General features: G+C 37.4%; 2 protein-coding genes across 2 annotated transcripts; one reads left to right on the plus strand and one right to left on the minus strand.

The window, feature by feature from the left end:
* Window positions 1-4,069: 4,069 nt before the first annotated feature.
* LOC103050434 (vomeronasal type-2 receptor 26-like) lies at window positions 4,070-12,510 on the minus strand. The gene is made up of 6 exons (XM_088143940.1): window positions 12,293-12,510; window positions 11,191-11,368; window positions 8,450-9,307; window positions 6,270-6,497; window positions 5,780-5,906; window positions 4,070-4,977 (listed from the first exon to the last, which is right to left on the minus strand). Exons 1-6 carry the CDS (start codon window positions 12,508-12,510, stop codon window positions 4,070-4,072), a joined length of 2,517 nt encoding a protein of 838 aa, XP_088000066.1.
* A 2,715-nt stretch (window positions 12,511-15,225) lies between these two features.
* On the plus strand, window positions 15,226-18,358 carry LOC148215249 (vomeronasal type-2 receptor 26-like). The gene is made up of 3 exons (XM_088143941.1): window positions 15,226-15,428; window positions 16,921-17,212; window positions 17,732-18,358. Exons 1-3 carry the CDS (start codon window positions 15,226-15,228, stop codon window positions 18,356-18,358), a joined length of 1,122 nt encoding a protein of 373 aa, XP_088000067.1.
* Window positions 18,359-22,567: the final 4,209 nt, after the last annotated feature.

Below are 22,567 nucleotides of genomic sequence, written 5' to 3' on the forward strand. Positions count from 1 at the left end.
CACATTCAAAATATTCATAATTCAAAGCAGAATTAGACAGTGAACCAAAATAGAATAAAAATGCAGCTGTTGAGGTTATTTCTTCTACCCCGTTCCATGATCAAAAGAAATTCTAATATCAACCTTTCTACCTGTTTATCTTCCGACCTACTTAGCTACATACCTATCTTATTTGTCTATCTAGCTAGGTATCCTGAGAATAAGGGAACTGTTTATAGGAGAAGAACACTTCCAGGATATTGAAAGAGAATTTGTAAAACCAAACATTGTCCTTATGTTAACTTTCTCAAGACTTTAACTTCTGGATTTGCCTCAGTTTTATATGCAGCTTCAGAAAGGATAAGAAGGCAAGATGCATTATCTGTGTAATGATATTGAGCTAGTGTCATGAATTATTACCTTTGTCATTTTCATCACAACATTACTCAAAGAGAAGAAAAATTGTGTAATTTTTAGCATTTGTTCAATGATATCATGACACACACAATGTCTATTTGATATCAAAATGCCTTTCACTGGATACCTAAGTTGCCTTCTATCCAAGAATCCATTTGTACAGGACCAAAGGACTGGCCACAGCCTGTTCCAGCATGATCTGTACCCAACCTGGCCCTGCAGATCTCCCAATGGTGCACTCATCAAAGCTGCAATCAAGTCCATCCATCTTTGAGGTCATTGTCCTTTTCTTCTCTTTCCTTCCACCTTTCCCACCATTAGAGAATTCTCAAGGGAGCTTCCAATAATGTGTCTAAAATATCGTAATTTGGGTTTGATCATTTCTGTCTTGAATGAGAACTTTGGATTCATTTGTTTGTGGGTGTTTTGGCTATGTATGGTATTTCCAGGAGTCTTCTCCAACAACAAAGTTCAAAAATATCAATATTGTCTCTATCCTGCTTCTTTAGAGTCCAACTTTCCCTTCTATAGAGTGTCACAGACAAACCTATTGCCTACTTGATCCAACTCTTTTTAGGTATCCATCATGGCATCTAAATATCTTTTCCAAGGCTGTCATCATTAGTTTACTCTTCTTGTATCTAACCATAGACTCTTTTTTTTTTCACTGTGCTTTTTGACTTTCATTAATAGACCTTGCAGGTCATTTGTAATTTCAACTAGAGTAGTCGTAATCAGCGTAGCACACCAAGATCTGGCAGCCAAACTGGATCAATCTGTTCTAGGCAAGAACATTTTCTTGAGAAGCCAGGCCTCTTACTTTAGGCCCCAAAGATGTCTATACCATATAACTGTATTAAACTCTGGAGATCACCAAGCTTAGCACACTTTAATGTCCTACCTATGGCAGTTCTTAAGGGCTGGTATGAAAAAGCCCATATGAGCTAAGATGGTGCTCTTATTGAGAAGGGTCTATTGAAGCCATAATCCATGTCCTTCTATTGATATTTTTATAAAATATAAGGATTCAAGGGTCCGTATTTTCACTCCTTATTTTACCAGGTAGAGCCTGTTTAAAGGTGTACCAGTTAAAGCACCAGGCTAGAAACCAGGAAACTGTGAGTTCTAGTCCTGTCTTGGGCACAAAGCCAGATGGGTGACCTTGGGCCAGTCCCTCTCTTTCAGCCCAAATGTTTTCTCTGTGAGTCCAAATCTGAAAATCTGCTGCATAGAAATCTGGCATAGGATTTGCTAACTGAGAATAGTAAGTTAATTGGTCCATAATTGGCAGGGTCACTCTTTTTATAGATTGGAAAAGGGACTGAATTTAGCCAGTCTTTTGGAATATTCAAAGACTTATTTATATGGGCAATATTGGATTAGATTTTTAAAATTCTGGCATAATTAAATCAGAGCTGAGCGCCTTACCATTTCTTAATTCACAGATTTATTTGTGAACTTTGGAAGAGAAATCTGGTGGCCACACAGTCATCTAATTTGAAGACACATAGGCTGTCACTTGGGGGAGCATAAAAATGGTACTAAAATATCTGGCCCAAATGTGTAAGAGCATTGAGTAGCTACTGATGGATTTATACACATTGGTTGGGGGGCAGGAAACTAGCCCCCAAACAAATGGCTGTCTCTGCCTAATAGACAAGCTCTATAATGCAAAGCTCTGTTCTTCCTCAGTAACTACTGTATATTATTATTGTTGGTCACGGAGTCAGTCAGAAGTTTAGGCTGGATTTGGCATTTTTATCCACCTGTCGAGTCCTTCCCAAGGAGCTGGGATAGGCAGAGGTTGTTATTTGATGGGGTTGTTGTTGTTGTTATTTTAGCATACATTCTTTATCATTATTATTATTATGCCACTTGAAATATTTTCAAGACAGCACACGAAACATAGACATACAACTACTGTCAAGCCAATATTTTCCAAGCCAATATACAACTACAGATCCCTCTCTCTCACACACACAGACACACAAAGTGCGTGGATACGCCCAAGTGAATGAATGAATTGGACTTGTATACTGATTGCTTTCACCATCAACTAAGCCACAATCACCAATTAAACACAAAAAACAAGAAAACACTTGCTTTGTGCAACTATTTCAATAGGACACAATGAGATGTTGTTCAAGGCTCACAAATAAGAGTGATGTCATAATTAACCAAGCGGACAAAAACAGGGCAGTGTCATCATGAATAAGGTGGATTATATCAGGGAAGTTGAGAAGCCATTCTCCAATACCATCCTCTTCCAACTTCTCTCCTCAATTCCCACAACAACATAACACCGAGGCTTTCATGCCTAATGGAGAACTAGAACTTATGGTTCCCAGTTCCTAGCCCAGCACCTTAGCCATTACACCAAAGTAGCTCTCACATTTTCAGAATTGGGGCAGGGGATATTAGTGGGGAGTTTCTTCTACATTTAAAAAAATGGTTGTGGAGAATATTGGGTGGGGTTTTCTTTCTTTTTTGCCAGGGGTGTTATGAAGCTCATGGGCCGCAGGACACAAAGCCTTTCATTTTGAGATTAGTGCACATTATAACATTAAAAACTGATTTTCACACAGCATTGTCTTCTTCATTAGCTATTCCCTTCTACTCTGATTAGAGCTCAGAATAATTCTCTAACATTTGAAAGAAAAGATGAGGAGCAGTTCTCCAGGCTCTGAAGGGAACTTAGAAGAGATCATCAGAGCTACTGCCTTGTATGTCACCTTGATGTGCTGATATGAGGGAAATATGCAGAACCCCAAACTGCAAAAAACCAACATGGTAAAAGTAAGCAATTTGGCTTTATTCAGGGGGTCTGATATTTGAATTAGTTTCATTTCTTTATTAGTTGTTCCTTCTTATTCAAATCAGGTCTCAACATAAGGATATAGCATTTGGGGGAAAAGATGCAGCACAGTAATCCAGCTGCTGAAGCCAAAATGGAGAAGATCTCCACCGCCACCATGTACTCACCCTTGGTGCTCAGATAGGTGGGAACAAATGTTACCCAGACACTGCAAAAGACCAACATGCTGAAGGTGATAAATTTGGCTTCATTGAAGCTGTCGGGTAAATTCCGAGCTAGGAAGGCCACAGTGAAGCTGACCGCAGTCAAGAACCCCATAAAGCCAAGGACAATATAAAACATTGTGGTTGAACCTTCATTACATTGCAGGACAATTTCTTCAGACATTGAGTGCATGTCAGAATCTGGGAATGGGGGAGAAATTGCAAGCCACACTACACAAATGGTGAATTGTACTAGACAGCAAGACAGGACAATAGTGTTGGACAGCCTTTTCCCCACCCATTTTCTCATTTTGGAGCCTGGTTTGGTGGCCATGAAAGCAAGAACAACAATGGTTGTTTTCCCCAATATACAAAAAAGACGGTAGTTTGTTATGAGAAGTAGGTAGGTAGTCTAGTAGTAGTCTAGTAATAGTGATAGTAATCTAGCAAGCAGATAGTCTTGTATGAGAGAAGGTGATCCTTAGAGGTTATGGATATAGGGAACTAAGAGTCATCAACAACACCTTGAATTTATATGAATCTATCACATAAAGATTGTGCAGACAATATGGATGAAATCAGTCATGACTGATACAAACCCAGTTGCTTTCACTGGGGGAAACATTTAATGTTGACAAAAAAGAACTATACAGCTTTAAAAACTGCTTCTTTTCCTAGTTAGATGTGTCCTATTGTTCAGCTCAGGTAATACTAAAATAACAAAGCATTTTGGGAAAAAGATACAGCTCAGTAAACCACCACTGGAAGCTAAGATGGAGAAAATCTCCACAGCCACCATGTATTTTCCTTTGGTGCTCAGGTAAGTTGGAACAAAAGATATCCAAACACTGCAAAACAGCACCATGCTGAAGGTGATGAACTTGGCTTCATTAAAAGTGTCTGGTAGATTTCTGCTTAGGAAAGCCACAGTGAAGCTGACAATGGCCAGGAAGCCCATAAATCCCAAGACACAATAGAACATGGGAGGGGAACCTTCATTGCATTCTAGTACAATCTCTTCCTTTATGGAGTGCATATCAAAATCTGGAAAAGGGGGATAAGTTGTCACCCATATGGTACAGATAGTAATTTGAACAAAGGAGCAGGAAACAATAATGGAGAGGCTCAATCTCCCACCCACCCATTTTATCATTCTAGATCCCGGTTTGGTAGCCAGGAAAGCAAGAACCACAATGATTGTTTTGGCCAATATGCAAGAAACTGCCATGGAGAAGATGATGCCAAAAGCAATTTGTCGAAAGGGACATACCCACTTGTCTGGTTGGCCAATGAACAGAAAAGGACATAGAAAGGAGAGCAAGAGTGCTATTAGAAGGGTATAAGTAAGGTTCCGGTTGTTGGCTTTGACAATAGGAGTGTCTCTATGCTTAAGGAAAATTGCAAGAATCAGAGCTGTTAAAGAAATAAAGACAATTGCAGTGGTGGCCAAACTGATTCCCAAGGGTTCCTTATGAGACAAAAAGCTTATAACTTTTGGAATGCAGACATCATTTTTATTGCTTGGATAGTGATCTTCTGGGCAATTAAAACACTCATCCATGTCTGGAAAGGGGAGAGGGAAGAAACAAGGTATTTATATTTCAGTACAGGATTCGGTAATTAATCTCAAATGAATATACTTTCAAATACATATATATTAGATTTAGAAAAGTATCTGCTGATGGGGGAGTTCCCTCCATTTGAGGAATGTCCTTTTGTCTAATGAACACAGTACCTTCCCCCAAGGAAGAAATTGACTCATCCCAGTGCTGCATTGAGTGAAAATTATAATGAGCAATAGTTTAAGAACAAATCAATTATAGCACCTCTGAGTATGCTGAAATTTCCCACGTCTTTCTTGAAGTGTTTTGCTACATATAGTGATAGCATTGTTCTTCTCACCAAAACACACATTCTTATCTATCCATTAATGACTTTTACATCAATTAATTATAAAAATGGCTAGACAAATCAATATTTTGAGCTGATAAAGTCTTCCTTCCTTCCTTCCTTCCTTCCTTCCTTCCTTCCTTCCTTCCTTCCTTCCTTCCTTCCTTCCCTCCCCTTTTGCCATTTATTTTTCTCTGTCATTGTTTCATATTTATATATTGCATTTATGTTCTGCCTTTTCACTGAGAGCTCAAAGAAACGCTTGATGTTCTATCCATACCTCATCATTTTATTTCTCCATAATCTTACAAGGCAGATTAAGATCTGAGCAGTTCAAAGCCACACAATGACTGAAAAGAGATTCTACCTGAGATCTTGGTCCTGGCCACCTCAACATAATATGGTGGTTTACACAAGAGCAAACAAACACACTTTTCACTACTTTAGCCATGGCCAAAGAAGGATATTTTATTACCATTCTGGTTTGAAATCTTCCCTTTTGGACATGGAAGGCATTCATAACAACAAAATGGCTTCCCTTCAGTTTTGGTCTTTCTATAACCTGAAGGGCAATTGCTGTTGCACAGGGAAAGAGGACATGTCTGTTGGTAAATGAGACCAGGCACTGTATTAGGATCAATTGCATTTCACTTGCTGTTCTCTTGTGATATAAAATATTGCTTAGCAGTAAATGTGATATTTTAGTGAATTATTAGTCATTCTCTCTTTAATGAAGCATTCAGAAATCAATATACTTCTAACTGACATGCTATTTAGGATAACAATGCAATATCCTGTGCAAGCAGATGGCCACATATAGACAACCTTGGCTGATCCAGGAAACTACATATATACATCCCCGTAATCACCAAAAGATGAGGCTGACAAATGGGAGGTTATCTGGATTCCCTTGCATTAAGTATTAAGAGGAATGGAACATTCATATTTTCTGAAATATGACCTACCTGGTTAAACATGGTGGGCCAGAGTATGTCATCTGCAGAAATGGTGAGAACCTCTTCTGGTTGAGCCATGGGATCTATCTTTCCAACTTTGACTCTAATAAAGGACTGATTTGGGAATGTCACCCAGTTAATAATATCAAATGCAGCAATTAATTTCCCATTTTGATCAAAGGAGACCTTTTCCCCAGCACTGTTGTTAAATGAAACACTTCTCAGATAGTGATGGAGCTAAATGCAAGCAATATAAGATTGTGCAGCCATTCAAAAGAAGAGTACAGAAAGAATAGTTAGTGGTCACCTTACTGTCCCTTTATGACCTCTAAGCATTTCAGTAGTAAAAGCAATTCAAGCTCTACTATTATATACTTACATTATACATCCATACATCTATATACTGCACTATATATTGTAATACTGTCAAACGCTATCATATGTAGACATTATATTATATTGTTTTGTTGTCAATCACCAGGAACTATTCTGAACAACAGAGCTAAACTGCAACGTTGATAAATAAAATAAATTACAATAAAGATTGACAATATACACATCCAAATACACTGAAAAATCTATTGAACATGAAACATAAATTGGTAGGAGAAGAGAGATGTAGATGTAGATGTTTTAGATGTAGATAGATACTGTAATTCATGTTATGGCCAGTAGATGTGAAAAATTTAATTCTTCTAATAAAGCTCTCTAACTACAATGATCATTTCACTGATTTGGCATGGTGAAAAACATATCGATGGAATTCCCCATTATGTTATTCAACTATATCTCCTGTCTGTTTCCTGTTCCGCATTCTATTAGTTTTACTGAGTTTTTAATGTAAGCAGCCTTGAATCATTCCAGTTTGGTTGCTGTAAACATCGATGATGATGATGATGATGATGATGATGATGATGACCACAACGATACAATTTTGAGGACCAGTATAAGATACTTCCATTTTTAGTATTAGCCAAGAGAAGCCTGACATATTGATACTGTTGCTTCTCTTCTTTAGATGGTATTGTAGTATCTTATATACGTGATGGGGATCATTTACAGAGGACTAGATGATCATGGACAATTAATTCTTTATTTAGCAATTAATACCCTGTCTATCTGTAGGTTATCTCTCCAAAAATAGAAAGAATGAGAAAATTTGGTGGATTCAGTTGTGTAGTATAGAGAAAATAATTCCAGGAAAAAAATGCTCAGTGTATTGGAGAGGCAGCTGGACACCAACTCCAAATGTTGATGACTCCTCCATTCCCAGCACCGCCATACTACCTCCTGGTCACACAATCCAGATTAAAGGCTATGCAGCCCACCTTGTGTTTCTCAGAGCTCACATATACATGAACGATGGAATAACATCATACTACCCTTTTGCTTAGAGCTGGCTGTTCCCTGAGACAGTTGGGTGAAGATGATAAGCAAGTTCTGCTGGTGAACTAGTGATTAGTTTTATCGTTGTTTTTTCTTTGTTTTAAGTTGGATTTTTTTTTTCAACCTCCAATATTGTTATCTGGTTTGTTGATTTAATTTTGTTGTTTTGGTTTTAACTTTTTGTACACCACCCAGAGTCACTGCTATGAGATGGGCAGTTGTATAAATTGTTTAAATACATCAATAAATAAACACTAAAGGACCGAACACAAGGGGTAAACAGAGAGGCAACTCATACGAATTCTTCCTGATTAGACATACCCACACCCACACACCAGCACATACCCAGAAACAACATACACATACACACCACACACACACAGACACACATGCAAAGAGATGCAACACAATACTTCACCACGCAGAAGAAAATGCAGATGCCTCCTGTTGCCACTACTGGTGGAAGGTGGAACGTATTCCAGAAGTCATGCTTCGCATGGTGTCCCTATCTTGCTTTTAAAAGAAATACCAGCAACATTTCTTCATATCTAATTACAGAGTCATTATTTAGCTTACTACAATGGTAGTTCTGTTTTGTGAATGTTTTCTGTGGGTAATAAACAGAACACACAGTGATGACTGCACCCTTTTTAAAGGGATGGAACTGATTTCTTTAAAAAACCAGGAATACCAGCCATACCATCTAAATCATTCAGATAACAACTTCTGTATGAAATTGAGAGGTAGATATTTCATATTCCAGCTATGGTAGCTCTCCTGCGTTAATGCACTGAGGCCCTTACCTGCCATAGTTGATTCTGAAGAAACTGTCTCCCACGGCTAATCCTTGTCCTATGTCTGAATTTGGATGAATACATGGCTTGCAGAGCATATGCAACATTATAAACAGCATTGTAGACATTATAACTCTGGCCAGTCATACCCATTTCAAAAACAGATGCAGGAAGATCTTCCATCTTCTCCTTCCCAGTGCAGCTATCTCTGGTCTCCTCATCTATGAAGGCCTTAGGTAAAGAGCATTCAAATGCCTGTTCCCAGAAGACATTGATGAAGCTATCTTCGCTTTCCAAAGCTGGGTTTCGAGTCCGAACAAATTCCTCAAATCCTAACACTTCCTTTGAGGAAACTGCAAATGACAGAGCACCATGGATGAAATCTATTCCCCAGATTTTTTGAAAAGGAAGGGATGTGAACTCCATCTGGGCTGTCATAATCCATACTTTACCTTTGGTTTTCACAGGTATGTCTTCAAATACTGAAACATAGGGAATCATTCTCAAAAATATCATGATCTGGTTTTCTCCGTATAGGATGACAACACTGGAGGTGCTCTGCATGATAATTCTGTATGTTTCAAGCCAGTCATCTACCATTCTACTTATGTCAGTAGAAAAAGATTCTTTGGGCAGTTCTTCTATGAAATCAAAGCAAATACCTTTCTGGGAAAACATGCTATATACATTCTGTACAAACCTTTCACCAGTGTGGTTTTCAATAAAAACTACCCCGATCCATATCCATTTGAAATGCAGTAGCAACTGGAGAATCCCCATAGTTTGACTATCATCATCTGGAAACATTTGGTGAAAAAAATCAGCTTGGTCATAGTTATTCATCAGTGGAGCAGAGCCATAAATGATCTGAAGGACATTTTTAAAAATAAGGAGCTTGGAGGATGGAGCCCCAAAATCTTGGTACTTGTTTTTCATTCTCTGTAATAGTTAATTGCAAACACCCATACAGATCTAATTTAACACATTTTTTCTAACTTATGACAAGATATTAGCAGCCCAGTATATCAAAGGATTAAATACAATCATTGTCATATCAAGCATGTAATCAATCTTGGCTTCTTTCAAGAAGTAGCATAAATAATGACCATTTAAGAAATTGAAATGCTCACTTTCAACATTAAAGAAACTTTTACAATGAAGCCTTTTAAAAAAATGTTCTGAATCAGTATGGGTTAACCTTGATATTTAAAAAAAAAAATCTTAATAACTTCATTTTTCTTACTTTCTTTGAATACGATTGCATTGCAAAGTGTAGACATTGTAAATTGTTTGATTCAGGAAATGTTATCTACAGATGACCAGCTTTCAGTATGACTAAGAAAGATTATTGGACTTGAGTACGACACAGAACATTTCTTCAAACTTATGGGTCATAAATAAAGGTATTATTTTATATTCAAGACCTAATTTATGACTTATTTGCTCAGTTTCCTGATATCATAATGCTGTTTCACACATCTGAAGATCAATTTGATAGAATGAAATCGTTCTATGATTTTTAAAAAAAATTAAGGACCAACACTGGCAATATCATATTGTTCTATTTCTTTGCTCAGCTGAAATGACAAGATATTAGCAGCCCAGTATATGAAAGGATTAAATACAATCATTGTCATATCAAGCATGTAATCAATCTTGGCTTCTTTCAAGAAGTAGCATAAATAATGACCATTTAAGAAACTGAAATGCTCACTTTCAATATTAAAGAAACTTTTACAATGAAGCCTTTTAAAAAAATGTTCTGAATCAGTATGGGTTAACCTTGATATTTTTTAAAAAAATCTTAATGGAATAAATAGTAGAATGAATAGTATGACAATACTGAGTCCCAAATTCAAGGAGGAAAAGGTGATGTTGAACATGCACACCTGTCATTCCTGTCTGCAACTCTTTAAAGGAGCAAATCTTTTCCAGGAAAAGAAACATTTGAATTTAAAGAGGTATTGACAAGCGATGTCTAGCTAACACTCACTCCAAATTACCTTTTTCTCTTCAAATTCAGATTTTTGCACACCCCTAAGGAGTAGCATTTTTTTTCAGTTGTGGATTGCATGACTGCTTATGTATCTAGGGGGAGATGTACTCTAAATATAACCAAAAAAGTACCTTGCTTTCCTCTATAATTCTATGTTCCCTAGGAAACCTTTGTAGGGGTTACAAGATACAACAAGGAAGGAAGGTTTGCCTTCTTAAGGTTCTTCACTTGGACATGATCACCTCCCATGCCATGCTTCATGGCAAGTCACCCTGTCATATTTATTATCAGAAGATGTAATGATGGATACCACCTTGAACAGGTGCTTAGTCAAATCAATAGAGGAAAAGACTACTAGCCATGGTGATTATAGTGAAGCTCCTATAAAGAAAATAGACCAGATGATGATGATGATGATTTTGCTTGGCAAATAGAATATACATTGTCCAATAAATGGAGATGTAGTAGTGTCCAATGATCATCTGGGAGTATAATATCTTCACCTAGAATGCTGGTGTGTTAGGAGATCTAGTATGAGGCCAATCGGATGCAGAAAGGCTTCTTTGTTACTAACGTTGGTGTACTGGAACCATATGACTTTTAAAATCTATGAAACCTGACCTAAAGAACAACAAAAGGGTGCATAGCGTATAGGACACCCAATTTTATTTCAGCAGATCTTGCCTGGGGATCTTTTAAATACCCAATTTGTTTAATGAATCTAAAGGATGGCTTCTATATTAGGAAATCTTACCTGTGGAATCTTATAAATGCTCAAAACGTTGGCCATGTATTGACAGATGTGAGAGTTAGGTCCTGCAATTACAGAAATGGTATTGTCCTGGAGATCACATTTGTAATTTGGGATGAATCTGTCCTTAGTGGAGAGAAGCTCCATTGAAGCAAGGTAAGTCCATCTTGCCATGAAATAGCTATTGAAGACATGGACGCCTAGGGTGACATTAGGTAAGAGAGAAGACATTTCATTGATTTCGTTGACAGTGAAAGCCAAGGACAGGATGTGCTGGTAATTCTGCAGGAAGACCCTGCAAGAAGAATTAGATCTTAGCCACAGTACATCTGATTTAAAATATGAAATTTTCTGTATTCAAACATACATGCTAGCAACATTGCACAAACATTGATTATTTAGTCTCAGTGCAGGGATTTGTGAAAAGGCACTCATAAGACTCAAGTGGAAAATCCTTATTAAGAAGTAATGTCTCACTGAAACAAACATGAATAAAAGTCATCTTTGCTTCTGTTCACACAGATTATAGTGCTGTGAACTATCACTGCAGAGATTCATTAAAAGGACACATATTAAAATAAGTAGCACTGAATATATATTACTAAAAATAATTGCTATCTGTAGCAGTATAACAAGGTGGCACAGGGAACATTTCAACAGTCTGGATGCAGAGAGAACAAAATGTTTATAATCAGCTCCAGCAAATCTTTTCACACTAACCAGTTCAACCTCCAGGGATTGTTTAAAAAAACAACACCACAAAGTTTGTTGTGTTTTTATTATTATTATAACATTATTATATTATTATGTTATATAAAATTATTATAAAATTATAAAATTATTGTGCTGGCAGTCATATTGCAGATAATGCAGCTTTTCCTCTGAACACCAATGACAGAACAATTTCTAAATACCAACTGATTGGTTTGTCAGAAAGAGGCAAAATTGCATTCGAGAAAAAAATAACGAACTATTTAAGATTTTTTTTAAAAAAAATGGTGCAGCAATAATGAGAAATTAGCTGTTCTCACTGAGATAAAATTAAATATCTCTCTCTTTCTTTCTTCTGGACTGCCACATATTATGATGATTAGCAACTTCATACATGAGATCCTCAACCAGATCCTCAGACATATGTCTTCTGAATGTTGTCAGATCAGAAATCATGTAGATCTGAGAAATAATGCCTCCAATGTTGAGATTTCCTGATTGATAATATTTGTATTGAATAGGAAGAGGATTGCTAATAGTGCATTTAGTTTCAGGGGTACAGGATACCCATTGAGCTAATAACAGCAACACTAGCACTGTGAATGATGCCATGGTGTGCAAACATCTACTAGATGCTAGTTCACTTGTCCAACACCGACACTGAAGCACCTGTGAGGATCACTTTGCATGCACAATCAGTGGCCAACTTCAAGCTATAATTGGACAATGCAGCTGAGCAGATTCATAGAGCTGTATGGGTCTTTTGCACCAGCTATGAATGAAATAGGGAATATTAATGTTCAGTCTTATTTCATTGCTTTCTCCAGTCACCAGATCTTATGGAGGATTTAAGGAGAAGTCAGATTAATTATAGTTATTTTACTAATTACAGGGCAGGTAACCACATCGTTGAAGCTTCTTTGTATTGATGCAGGGGAAAAAAAAATGAACTGCATCCAGATTTAAGAACATTTATGAGTGACTTAACTTAATACTATTGCATCCATTTCACTGACACTCCCCTTAGAATAACAGATAAGTATCCATTATTACATTTCAGCACACACTCACCAGTATACAAAAGACTGATGGATTTGTCTCTTCAGCTACACTATCATCATCATCATCATCATCATCATCATCATCATCATCATCATCATCTTTCAGCTTGAGTACCTGCTACATCCTAGTATCAATACGTAGCATATTGCAGGTGAGTTGAATTGGGGGTAAGGTTTAGTCAAAATTTCAAAAAGGGCAGATCTGCAACAATTAACCATATAACTGCCATCCTCAGCTATTAGCTACCCTAAGCTATTACGGTTACAGACAAGGTTAGTAATGAAAACCTGTTCATTATTCACTTTCACAATGACTCTGGGATGCAGCCCCAGTGTCACTATGTGGTAGCCTTGGTGCAAACCCCTGACATGGTGATTCAGAAGGCTAGGGAAGAGGCAGAGGAGAGATGAAAGCTTGATTTTTCTTAAATCCGCCAGAAAATATGGTGCCTACAGAGGAACAGATAGGGGAGAGCCAGATTAAGAGATAACAGAGCATGTTTACTGGTGGGTCTAAAGAATGGGGTCCCTAAGCAAAAAAAAAAAAAAACTTTCTAAAGTCTCTGAAGTTCATCAAATGGCTGCTAAGGACCCTAGTGCCTTTTCAGAGCAATTGTATCAAGCCTTTAGGCAGTTTAATGATTTAGGGCTTGAAGCACCAGACAACTGGAGGATTGTGAATTTGATATGTATGGGGCACAGCGTGCTGGATATAAGAAGGAAACTGCAGAAAAGGGAGGGAGCAGCAACAATGTCAATTCACCAGAAGGTTAAAATTGCTTATAGAGTGTATGCAAACAGAGATAAAGTGCAGGAGAGGAAAGAGGAATGTAAAGTGTGGCTCCAGACTACCTTTTTGGCAGCAGCCATAAGGGGGGGGGGGGGAATAAAGAACCATGAGCCCAAAAGAAAGGTTCAAACTTTCAAATGGCCTTGGAAAGATATCAATGTGCCTACTGTCAAGAGATATGAGTGTCCTAGGAGAAAGAAAGGGGAAGGAATGAAAGTAACAACAGCTCTTAAACTGATTACTACAAACAATGACTCTTCAGAGCAATTGTATCAAGCCTTTAGGCAGTTTAATGATTTAGGCCTTGAAGCACCAGACAGCTGGAGGAGGACTGGGGGCTGCCTGAAAAATTGAAACTTCCCTGTAGAGACCTTGGTTAAAATGAATGTTGGGGGAAGACTTGAATTCCTTGTGGATACTGGAGCAACTCATTATGTAGTAACTGAAAAACTGGGAAAACATAGTAACAATACAGTGCCCATTGTTAGGGCTACTGAAAACAAAATGGTTAAGTCTTTTTTGAAAGCTATGGAGTGTTCTTTAGGGGATCACACTGTGAGTTATTCCTTTTTGTATATGCCTGAGTGCCCCCAACCTTCTTGTACCCTCCACCTTCGTGCCCCCAACCTTTATAATTTCTTATAAAATTAACTGAACTTGCAGAAATGGCGAAGCTGACCAGTTTGGTCAGAGGAAAATCAACAAAGATTTTTTTGAAAGACTGGAAACCATGTATAGACTTTTTGTTAAAAGTAGTAAAGATTGAATTGAAGAAGGGCCAAAGAACATGGAGAAAAGAATAAGATGATAATTAGTTACTCAATAAAAAGAAGGGTGGAAGGCATAACTGTATGCATTATTCTCTTTCATTCATTTTTCTTTTTCTTACTTTCCATCTGTTTTTATTTCGTTTTGTATACTTTTACTGTATTGAAAAATTATATACACACACACACACACAATAACAGAGTTGGGGCCATCCAGAACGTGGGGGTGACGTCATTACAGAAGGCAGACACTGCTACAGAGAAGACTTTCAAAGGGATAGATTGGGAAGGTACCAGCTGAGGTGTCACAAACATCAACATGTTGACCTCTGAAACTTTTTGAGAGAACGTAGAATTCTAAATTGGCAACTCTTCCCCCATCCCTCTGTAATTATGAAATAACCATAATAATGCTATACAGTATCTTCCTGGCCCATGAAGATTCCCTCAGGAAAGGAGGATAATTCAACAGTTAACTAATTTCTCAGTTTGTATTGATATGATCAATGATCTCTTGTTCCCTTTCATGAGCGACGAGACAGGCAGAGCTACACTACTCTGGTTATTGATAGCGAATATTGTACAGTTCTGGCTTTCTATCAGCTGAGTGTTGCCACGTGAATTACCAATATTCAACTATCAGTGAGGGGACAGACTGTTTGGAACAAAGCAGGAAGACTCAGCCAAAGTTATGTTATTTGTGGCACTGATGATAGCCCTAGGAGTGGTGCCTTATGGCCAAAGTAAGATTACTGTGGCTAAGTGTCCTGTTAGTGCCCCTTTGCCCATTCTGCACAAGTATTACCAGCCTGGGGATTTCATCGTTGCTAGCATTACGACTCAAACCTACATTTTTTCAAGTCCAGTAACTTTTCAGAAGCAGCCTTCTGATGAACCTTTTGATGACCTCCTGTAAGTACTTTCATCTGAAAAATATAGTACCTCTTCTCTGTGTCCAGATAAGGTTTTCATGTTATTTAAGTTAGTTACCTTCATTTAGGGGTTTTATCTAAAGCTCCAACTTGGAGATGAAAAGAAGAGAAGAAGAGAAGAGGATGGCAGATTTTATTCAACATTTTAGGGTATACATATTTCCATGGGCTCATCTTTACTGAAAACTGCAAAAGATATGATAGTATATTCAGCATTCAAAAACTTCCTGTAATCATCCCCTATGAAAAATATTAGACATAATCACCTGTTGCATAGAAATTGTCTTCTCCTATGAAAGCAACAAGAAAGAAAAGTTTATCTTTGCTCAAAACTACTGAAATGTCTCTCTAGGTGAAAAAAAAAGAAGAAGTGCCCCTCTGGAGACAAAAAAAGAAAAGTTTTGTATCTAAGGCAAAAATACAGTAAACAGAAAAACCAGCTGGTAATATAGCTAAAAGGCTGAGAAGGCCCAGTGAAAAGGCTGTTTCTCACCTTCTCATCTTTTCATGTTAAAAAAGGAGAAGGGGAGCTTATAATCTCTTCAGATTTGGAAGACATTTTTTTTTAAATTGTGTAATTTAGAATATCAGTGTTACAAGCAATATTTAGTTTTTTCATTCAAAGTAAAATAGCATTCAAAGCATTGAAAAGGAGGAGGAGGAGAACATGCTGCAACATAGATCAAGGCATTTGTTATATATTAAAGGTCTCAGTCTAAATTGCTTGATACTGAAATCTCCATTGTGTTGTTACCTGGTATATATGTTTGTATGTCTCTCTCCCTCTCCCTCTCTCTCTCTCTCTCTCTAATATATACGTTAATAAAAGGAAAAAAGAGTTGGGCAAATCAAGTTTAACAAAATGAAAATACAAAAAATAAATTAGAAGAAAAGAAAGCAAGAAGAAAAGAAGAAAACAAGTTACTAAATTTCTGAATTCCCCCTATTTTAGCATCTGCTAATTTTCAATCTACTACAAAATTGTTCTTCATTCTTATTTGGAGCATATAAAGAATCCAGCATGATTTTTTCCCTTTCTTTTCATATTTTTTTCAGCTTAATATCCTCCCTGCTCTGTCTTTAAATTGATCCAAATCTTCCCAGGCGATGATTTGATATAAATTACTATTTCATTTTTTCTTTTTTCAGTTTGTCCAGCTGTTATGTATATTCTTGTTCCAATCAGATTGCTTTAAGAGACACATGTGTGCTGGTTTTATATGTGTTTCTTGCAGGCAAGCAATATCTGCATTTTGTCTTTTCAATCTATGGAAAATGTTGTTATGTTTTTGTGGTGAACTTAATCCATTGACATGGATTGAAACTGTTAGTATATACCTTAAAAAATAGTATGTTCCACATAATAAGTCTCCATTTTCAAGGGATCAATTATGAGAATAAGCATGTCTAGATAGAATCAGTAATAAGACATAAAACATGTGATAACCTGAAACCTATTGCTCCTAATGTAGGATGTTCACTCAGAATTACCAGCACATCCTGGCCTTGGCATTTGTTGTGAAGGAAATCAATGAGAATCCCCAACTCTTACCCAATGCCAGTTTGGGCTTCCACATCTTAAACAGCTATTTTTTGGCAAGGTGGACCTATCTTGCCTCAATGGAACTTCTATCCACGCAAGACAAATTCACCCCTAACTACAAATGTGACATTCACAATAACACTGTGGCAGTCATTGGGGGACCTACTTCTGAAATCTGTCTCCACATGACAAATATCTTGAGCACCTACAAAATTCCACAGGTAAAAAAAGACATGAAAGGTTCAGATTCATTATGTTTAAGGATACTTTTGTAACTGGGAGATAGAAAATGGAAACCTCATTAGTTTGCTAGGTGACCTATTTATGAAGCACTGAGAAGGTACTTGATCAATGTATATTTGGGTACTGAAAATATTAGGGGACCCTGTTGTATATATAATAAATGAGAATATTTTGCAGTAACCCATCCATATGTCACTATAGATTCTACATTTGGAGTTTGAAAAAAGCGTTGAAAAGTCTAAATATATGCCTAAAATTTGCAGTTGATACTGTTCAACAGCAAAACTTCTTAATAAATCATAATATTTCCTGAAATACCAGAGGTCTAGAAGCATATGTTGCTTTGGTGAAGAAATATATAATTGATCAAAAAAAAAAAAAAAAAGATAAAAAAGAAGGAAAGGAAAAAGGATGAAACCAGTTGTATGAGAAACTAAATGTACGAGAAGATTCATTTTGATTGTGTTTGACCTCCTCCCATGCATTTCTTTCTTAAGATCTTATACGGCTCTTCTCCAATAATAAATGACAAAACCAAAGAAGATTTCTTCCACCAGATGTTTCCAAATGGGACCCATCAGTATATGGGAATTCTTGAGTTGCTGCTGCATTTCAAGTGGATCTGGATTGGTGTGGTTGCTTTTGATGATGACAATGGAGAGATCTTTAAACAGGAGATACTTCCCATGTATTCTCAGCAGGGTGTCTGTGTGGACTTCTTAGAAACAATGCCCAAAATGACTTTTTCAGTTGACATTGCTGAAACAAGAATGAAATGGTTTGGAACTTCTTGTATTGTCACAGGAAGTACTGCCAATGTCATTATCGTACAAGGTGAAATACAAACTATTGCTGTCTTAAGAACAGTTTTCCACTTTTCACAATTTTATGATGTGACAATTGAGAGCCGAGTGTGGATTATGACAGCCCAGATGGATTTTGCATTTCCTGGTTTTCTAAGAGATTGGGACATAAATTTCCTCCATGGGGCTCTATCATTTGCTATTCATACCAATTATCCTAGAGGATACCGGAAATTTCTGACGGAAAGAAACCCTCTCTCAGAAAATAGAGAGGGCTTTATCAGAGTCTTCTGGAAAGATGCATTTAATTGTCATTTCTGAAATTCCACTCTAGACAAGGAGTCTGAGGACATCTGCTCTGGGAAGGAAAAGCTGGAGGCTCTACTTGGGACCGTGTTTGACACAAGCATGTCTGGCCACAGTTATAGCATCTACAATGCAGTTTACATCATGGCATATGCTTTGCATGCCCTAAGTTCATCCAAGTCAAAAGAAAGAGCAAAAATAAAAAACATGAGACAAGAATATCTACTTGAAGATCCCTGGCAGGTATCTTCCAAAGGAATGCAGAAGAGTCATTTTAATAGACCATTAAATACATGGCAACAGTGGAATATTGGGACAAGATGTTACCTACTTAAGTGTCAGGAAAGAGATGTAAAAGAGACAAAAAATGCAGCTCTTCTCACAGCTCATAAATATGTATGTAATTCCTTATCAAAAATCTCAAGATGTAATGAAGTTTATTTTTGTGGGCAAATTACATAGGTTAAATAGTTAAGGAACAATATTCTCTTTTTTTCTTTTCATTTTTAAATATATTTCTTTAAATATATAGTTTCTGAGTTCAGAATGTTATTACTAGATGAAATATGTAAAATGTTCATATTATGTATTCCTGTCCACCAAAGAGTTTTATTTTTGTTACTGTGAAAATAGTGTAAACCTTCTCTACTATTAATATGTTATTACTGTATATTTCAACTGTAAATGTTCCACTGTCAAGATTTGATGGAAAATAGCACATTTTGGTAGCGTGTTTCTGACCTTAAAGAGAGAGAGAAAGACAGCACTCTTGAACAGAGCAATTTCTCCTATATTAAAAGCAATTACTCTCCCAAATATGTCTTCCAAACTTCTCAGGTGGTATCCCCACACTGCCTGGGCAACTGACTTGATTTTTTTTTTCTCCTTCTCCTTCTCCTTCTCCTTCTCCTTCTCCTTCTCCTTCTCCTTCTCCTTCTCCTTCTCCTTCTCCTTCTCCTTCTCCTTCTCCTTCTCCTTCTCCTTCTCCTACTTTCTATAGATTTCTTTCCCCTCAAAATCATTCATCTTAGTTTTAAATTGTGTTAAGATTATTATGAAGGATGCCCCATGGCATCATTTTCTATTCATCTTCTCCCAGTTTAGCTCCACAAGCTTATGAGTAGTACTTTCTTTAAAAACAGTGCTGGAGAAAATATTTCCTTTGATGACAATGGCCATATAATTGCTGGATTTGATATTTTCAACTGGATCACATACTCAAACAACTCATTTATAAAAATCAAAGCTGGATCGGTAGACCCAAATTCTTTCTCTTCCAAATCACTCAACATTCACGAGGACTCCATTGTATGGCTCACAAGATTTAACTAGGTATATATTTTATACAGATTTGGAGATACTTTAACCTACATTCTGAATATTCAAAAACTGTTGACTTGTTCATCTATAGTAACAGTGTAGCCTTATTCTGATATTGTACTTGTGTTTTGAATTGGAATGTGGTCTAAAGTTTAGTGTGCAATTAGATGACAGTATCTTGACAGCCTTCTGAATAACTTCAGAAGAAGAGTGTTGTGCTGCTTAGGTCTCTGTCACCCAAATTGCTCAACATTAAAAAGGACTCTATTGTATGGCCCAGAAGATTTAAGCAGATACATGCAGTATTTTGCATACATTTGGGGATAATTTAATCCACATTCTGAATATTCAAAAAGTGGTGCCCTGCTGTTTCTACTGTAACACCAATAGCCCTATTCAGATACTGAAGTCATGTTTTGAATTGAAATTGCTCCAAAGTGTGGTATGTGATTACATCTCACAACCTTGATGACTCTGGCTGACTGTGAAAAGAGAAGTAGGGCAAGGCTTGATGAGAACGGACATAGCTGCCCAAGTGAAAACTCCAGGGCTTAGGCGAGGCTGTGAGGAAAAATCCTGCAAAACAATAGTAAATTACTTCTATGCTGTTGTCAAGGAGCTGAGCCTGATTCAAAGCAAGTTTTAACTTTCTAATATTATTAGTACTAGAAAGTTAAGTGTACCTAACTTAAGTAAATTAAGTTAGTAATTGTAAATTGGACCCCAGTCCCCATCTGCTGCATTTCAACACATTACTTAGTACATATCTTTCATTATATCCAAGTTGCGCGGCACTCTGGAAATGCTTGCCATGACACAGTGATCAACATTATAGTCATCTCACAATGTCTCATTCTGAGGGTCCCCTCAAGCAATGCATATAGAATATGTCTCTCTGCTTCAGAAAGAGCAATGTCCCCAGGGCATGCCAAAACTACCAGACTGATTCTTTAATTTTTCACCTCCTTTACTCAGAAAAGACCCCGTTCCCAGTGTAATGACAATTGTCATTCTGGTTCAAGTAGGGCCAAAATAGAAGGAAAGCCATTTTGCTGCTATGACTGCCTTCCATGTCCAGAAGGGAAGATTGCAAGTCAGAAAGGTAAGGTATGTTCAGTTCATGAAAATTAACCATTCCATGAAAACCTGCGTGGAATAAATCCAGAACATTATGGAGTACTGTATATGTTACATACTATCGGAGATAATAAAGGACTGGTTGGGATGAGGGAAAGAAAGGAAAATATCTTCTCCCTAATTACCTTCCCAGGAACAATGAGCCTTTTCATCTCGGCCATAAGACATCCAGCCAATGAATGTCGATAAAACCCAGACAAATACCGGGAGGAAGGCTCTGGAAACTAAAGGAAGTTTAACAATAACTCTCCGAGGAAACTAAATTCATGAAATATGTCTACCTGTTCTCTCAAAAAGAGAGAACAGGTAGACATATTTGTAGTCCTGCTCTAATATCCTCACTACGGACCTGATGTGCTGCTTTATCCAGTCAAAAACTTTGCTGCTCTAGCCAATGACATGCATATTCTATTTTTCATAAATCTTTATTGAGGGCTTGCATGTCCCTCCTTCTTAGGTTAGCCAGGCTACCTCCAGTAATAGAAATAAGCAATGAAATTGTGGGCTGGTCTCCAATTTTAAATGAACTCTTTAGAAATCCGGTGAGATTAATCTCTTCCAGTAACTCCCCTCCAGAATCTGTGGTATGGAATCTGTTCCTGTGTGGTATTCTGAAAATGGTACATAGAGATAATATGCCTGAGATATGTATTTACAAAAAGCTAGGAATTTAATTTCCAACCATTGAGATGAAAGTCTGAATTCTAAAAATTTTGCTTCCACCATCCACCTTTCCCTTGTTGCATTCAGAGGCATCTATGGCTTCCTATGCTCTTTATTTTAATACTTTGAACTATAAAATATTCAAAATAATAAAAAATCAGTTTGGTCCAATTTTGTATCAGTTCTAATATTCAATAGATTAATCAAAGAGTTGAGTTTAGTCCAATTCTAGGCAGTTTCATTGACAGTATTACAGAAGTGGTTTATTACTGACTTCAGTCTAGCTAAAAGGTCTTTAACTCCCAGGTAGCCTCTCAATGAAGCATTAACCAAGACCCAGAATTGTAAACTTCTTACTTCAGTCAGTATTAGCCATATCTTGATCAATGCAGAAACTTCTATATTGTAATAATAGCATTTTCTTTTGCAGACATGGATGATTGCTTGCCATGCCCAGAAAGAGAGTATCCAAACAATAACCATGACGTGTGCCTTCCAAAACATACAGTCTTCCTGTCTTATGAAGACCTGTTAGGGACCAGTTTGGCCACTACAGCAATTCTCTTTTCTTGCACCGCCACTGTGGTGCTTGGGGTCTTCATCAAATACCAGGACACCCCCATAGTCAAGGCCAACAACCGGAACATCACCTACGTTCTCCTCGTCTCTCTTGTGCTCTCGTTCCTTTGCAGTTTATTATTCATTGGACACCCTGAAAAGGTGACCTGCCTTTTCTGACAAACTGCTTTTGCAATCATCTTCTCGGTGGCCATTTCTTCTGTATTGGCCAAAACCATCATTGTGATTTTAGCTTTCATGGCTTCTGTGCCAGGATCCAAGATGAGGAGATGGCTGGGCAAACGATTGGATAATTACATTGTTGTTTCCTGCTCCCTCATTCAAGTTGTTGTTTGCACGGCATGGCTTGTAATCTCACCCCCCTACCCAGATGCTGATATGAACCTAGTGGTAGAGGAAATCATCCTGGGATGCAACGAAGGCTCTACTCTCATGTTTTACTGTGTCTTGCTCTACCTGCTTTTCCTTGCCATTGTTGGCTTCAGTGTGGCTTTCCAAGCCCGGCATTTACCGGACAGTTTTAAT

This window comes from Python bivittatus, unplaced genomic scaffold, assembly GCF_059951505.1.
Source record: "Python bivittatus isolate LINGU-HERP-01145 unplaced genomic scaffold, Pbiv_v1 ctg000430_np1212, whole genome shotgun sequence".
NCBI lineage: Eukaryota > Metazoa > Chordata > Lepidosauria > Squamata > Pythonidae > Python > Python bivittatus.

Coding starts and splice junctions, on each gene's coding strand:
- LOC103050434 (XM_088143940.1), bottom strand. CDS start 12,510: ATGGCATCATTCACAGTGCTAGTGTTGCTGTTATTAGCTCAATGGGTA. Junction 6,498..8,449: donor TTCAGAATCAACTATGGCAG/GTAAGGGCCTCA, acceptor GCTTGCATTTAG/CTCCATCACTATCTGAGAAG. Junction 4,978..5,779: donor GAAGATTTCAAACCAGAATG/GTAATAAAATAT, acceptor TCCCCTTTCCAG/ACATGGATGAGTGTTTTAAT.
- LOC148215249 (XM_088143941.1), top strand. CDS start 15,226: ATGATAGCCCTAGGAGTGGTGCCTTATGGCCAAAGTAAGATTACTGTG. Junction 15,429..16,920: donor GAACCTTTTGATGACCTCCT/GTAAGTACTTTC, acceptor CTCCTAATGTAG/GATGTTCACTCAGAATTACC. Junction 17,213..17,731: donor GCACCTACAAAATTCCACAG/GTAAAAAAAGAC, acceptor TTCTTTCTTAAG/ATCTTATACGGCTCTTCTCC.